The sequence below is a fragment of the Triticum urartu genome, chromosome 3 (genome assembly GCF_003073215.2).
Source record: "Triticum urartu cultivar G1812 chromosome 3, Tu2.1, whole genome shotgun sequence".
NCBI lineage: Eukaryota > Viridiplantae > Streptophyta > Magnoliopsida > Poales > Poaceae > Triticum > Triticum urartu.
The window spans coordinates 202,210,244-202,213,979 of record NC_053024.1 but is presented as its reverse complement, the minus strand read 5'-3'; the positions used below and the strand labels follow the sequence as shown (position 1 = coordinate 202,213,979).

At 48.8% G+C, this 3,736-nt stretch overlaps 1 protein-coding gene across 2 annotated transcripts; it reads right to left on the bottom strand.

Moving 5' to 3' along the window:
* Positions 1 to 389: 389 nt before the first annotated feature.
* On the bottom strand, positions 390 to 1,973 carry LOC125548266. Of its 2 annotated transcripts, none has more exons than XM_048711917.1 (3): positions 1,745 to 1,973; positions 1,537 to 1,586; positions 390 to 769 (listed from the first exon to the last, which is right to left on the bottom strand). In XM_048711917.1, exons 1-3 carry the CDS (start codon positions 1,815 to 1,817, stop codon positions 638 to 640), a joined length of 255 nt encoding a protein of 84 aa, XP_048567874.1. In that variant the 5' UTR covers positions 1,818 to 1,973; the 3' UTR covers positions 390 to 637. The 2 variants fall into 2 exon arrangements, with proteins under 2 accessions (XP_048567874.1, XP_048567873.1); XM_048711916.1 differs by having other exon boundaries at positions 390 to 772; positions 1,745 to 1,965.
* Between the last annotated feature and the right edge of the window lie 1,763 nt (positions 1,974 to 3,736).

Below are 3,736 nucleotides of genomic sequence, written 5' to 3'. Positions count from 1 at the left end.
ACACAATACATGAACAGACGTGCATCCGCATGAGCTAGTGATATGCTTTATGAAAATCAGAAATTGTTAGGGTTCAGTTTGCGGTCGTTGAGTAGTGTTGTTGCAAAATTAGTTTAGTAAACTTTTGCACAAAAAATGGCATCCTATCTGACAATCAAGACTACTTAATTTCTAAAATAACAAAATCATTCGAGATGATATATGTATCTTTTATACTTTTTTGTTAGCCACGACACAATTTCAAGGTTTTGTTTTCCTAAACATATATCAACTAAGAGCATACAACCACTACCAATTTTTTTGTACATCCAAAGGAGATAATCAAATATGCAGGAGTAATCAACGAACATGCATGAGTACCAAACAAGGATGCACACACCAGGTATATATATCCACACAAAACTAGTGTACATACATATATAGACATATATAAGTTCCACACGCGTGTCGTGCATTGATACATGAGATACGATTTATTTGGGGACAAATAATATGTAGCACACATCATATTCTCGCATATATATGTATATGAAAGCATTAACCCTGCCATCGGTGTTGAGATCTTGATCTTTGAAGCACGTAGCGGCAGTATATATATATCCAGCCGTCGATCTCAGATATATATGTAGATGGTCAGTTAGTTAGGTATGTCCTTGAAGTGAGGCTTGGCCATGGTCGGCGTTGGGTCATAGGTCCCGTAGTCGTTCGTCTTCACCTGCCTGAGGATTCTCCCGCCGTGCACCACCACCAACACCTCGTCGTCTTCCTGCTGCTGCACGGATGATTCCATGCACGCATGCATGCACAAGAGTTAACGAGCGGTACAAACAACTAGCTAGCTACTGGCTAACAAACAATACAAGAGCAATACATGTAATCATTTACAACTACAAACGGATGACCATATGCATGTATCCATGCAAGCAGCAGGGTGCCAGGGTCCGAAGTGATATGCTAGTGCTAATTTGATCCGACATATTACAAGACGCATGCAGTGTACATCTTGCTGCTTGTGCTAGTTTGATTCGAATGATTTGTGATTTTGATTTGATCCAAATGATAATGGATGACTTGTTTCGAATCGTTTTGTTCACCACATGGTCTGCAGTTCGTCATATATTTATATATACGAAATAATTCAGAGTTTGCTGCATAGAAAAAACCGTGTTCTAGTCGGGAGAAACTGCATCGATAAGTCTTATGCCTAGCTAGTCAACTTGTGTTGCATGTCCTATTTATGTGCTATCCAGACCAAGAGGAGATGGGAGACAAGTTAATTAAGGAATTGATTTACTAAACTTATTCTTCTTCTTTTGAAATAAAATTTGTCCAATATTTGAAGACATTAGTAAATATGACTCCATAGGAGTATATCTCTTCAAATTTCTCACGTGTTAACAACTATTAGTTCCTTGTTTACTAAGAACTTCTTGCTAGCTTGCTAGCTAGCTAAAAGGGAATCTAATATAACAACACAAATATGAGAATCCAAAAAATAGATGTATGCATCACTAGCTAGCTGGGTCATTTATATACCATCCTCGATCCTGCATCATCTTCACTCATCAGCAACTTCCTCTGCGCTCCTGCCTCAAGTAAACTCCAAAAAATCAGAACCGAAACAAAGCGATAGAACCAACATTCTCGGATGCACAAGAACTAACAAAGGCACATAAGAGAAAAGCACATACATGACCTAGCTAAAAGGAAATAAATGCAACGACCATGTGGAGCTATAGCTAACCAGCCATGGAGGACAAGAGGAGCGCCGCGAAGACGAAGACGAAGAGATAGTAGCTAGGCTTGTTGGCCTCCATGGCGCCGGCCTGCAGGCAGGGAGAGCATGCAGCTACCTTTCCTCAGCTTCAAGAGAGAGACAGAGACAGACAGAAGGTAATGGCGGGGGAGAGAGGAGGGGAGCCTTTCCTTGGTTTGGACACAAAGGAACCAACACCCTGCAGATGTGAGTTGTCCGAAAGAACAGAATAGATTTAGTATACAACTATTTCTCTGGGGCAGCATGATGGGGATGTGAATCTCAGTGGAGTGTGCTGCTTATTAAAACCAAAAGTGGAGATTAAAGGGATGGGTCAGAGCTTTCCCTGTGGAGTTTTTCAGGGCCCTGTAGTCATCATCACACTAGACTTGCTGGTGCAGCCTGTTTGATTAACTAGCCCCAGAAGCTAAAGCAACTGACCATGCAAGTATATAATCTAGCATATATACCATATTCATTCTTGGAGTGCAATGACGGCATACCGTATTTTTCTTTCTTTTGAATAATGTCATCCTGTGAAAACGAGATCCAATTGAGACTGGTTGTTGTTCGGCTCTGTGCTGGTGCTGGTAGGTGCCACAAGTTAACAGGTTAGAATATCTTTAATTAAGCCTGGATAAATTTTGTGTATTATGATTATATATAGTGGTTTCACAAGAGTGGTGGACATTGGTCAGAGTTCTGCGGTAGTGGTGTTAGATGCCATACCAGCGACAGCCATGCACGCAACATGGTGACCACCAACGGGCCGGAACTGTCCTAGTTTACTTGAGGTTGAAACTATGATGAGCTGCAGAGGGTTAAAAGCCTGCTGGCTAATTACTTTTCCGGCATGCAGACGTAGAATTATGCTATCTCTATTTTACTTTCACTACTCATATCCTTGCATTTTGCTACATAGCACGTAGTGGTCCCTTTGTTTGACAGTCTGTCATCTTAGGTCTTGACTGTCATTGGAATGTGTGTATCTGAAATCACGACGGCGCGAAGCGCGACACCTCTTCCTTTTCTCCTGCGACCGCACTGCCCCCGTGGGCGGCCGGCCGCGCCCACCCCCCCTTCCGCGTGCCTCCCCCTTCCCCTTCCATCCTGCCGCCATCGCCGGCGCCTGCCGCGGGCCTGGCCCAGGCGACGCTGGTGGCGGCAGCCCCCTAGCCCTCCCCCTCTCGGGTGTCCTCCGGCACACGGGACGGGGTGATTCCGGGCGATGTCTTTGGGCGGCGGCGGGGGTTCCTGGAGCGAGCGGGGGCGGGCTACTGGGCAGCGGCACCGCCATTGACGGCGCCCGCTCGGCCTAGATCTGGGCCTGGGCGGGCCAGCGGCGGGGTGGGTCTGCCGGGTGCTGGCCGGGTGCCGGCAGCTCCATCACCGGCTTGCTGCAGCGTGGCTGGCGGGGCTTAGCGGGCCCATTTCGGGCTTGGCTGGGCCAGGGGTGGCCTGGCATGCCCTGCTGCCGCGTCCGGACGGCTACCGCGACGGTGCCGGAGGCTCTCACCTCCCGCATGACGGCGGTGGAGGTGGTTCCCTCCCGTTCGGCTACGATGCTGCTTCTCCCTCCGCGGGGCGCTTCTTTCCGTTCCTCTTGGCCTCGTCTTGGTGTTCGCAGCGAGGTGGTGCGGGTGGTGGCGCAACCGCGATGGCGCATGGTGGTGGGCGGCGGTCTGGCTGGTCGGCTCCGGTCTGTTGGGCGGTGGGGTTGGAGTGCGGGAGAAATCCTTGTCGGCTCTTCGGCTCCGATGCGGTGACACCTGCGGGTGCCACCATTCCTTCCTGAAGGGTGTCGGTGATATCCATCCCCCACCTCCCTCCGCGTGCCAGGGGAAACCCTAGGACATGTCCGGGTAGCAGCGTCGTCGGCGTCGCATCCCTTCTTGGAGGTGCTGCTTGATACGCGGCGGTTCAGAGCCTCGGGTTGTGGTGGTTTGTCTCTGGAGGGTGTAGCGGTGATAGGTCATCCGT

Excerpts from the sequence above, each read along its gene's own strand:
- LOC125548266 (XM_048711916.1), bottom strand. The coding sequence starts at position 1,817 with ATGGAGGCCAACAAGCCTAGCTACTATCTCTTCGTCTTCGTCTTCGCG. Across the intron at positions 1,587-1,744 it reads CCTCTTGTCCTCCATGGCTG|GAGCGCAGAGGAAGTTGCTG; the intron begins GTTAGCTATAGC and ends TACTTGAGGCAG. Across the intron at positions 773-1,536 it reads ATGATGCAGGATCGAGGATG|CAGCAGGAAGACGACGAGGT; the intron begins GTATATAAATGA and ends TCATCCGTGCAG.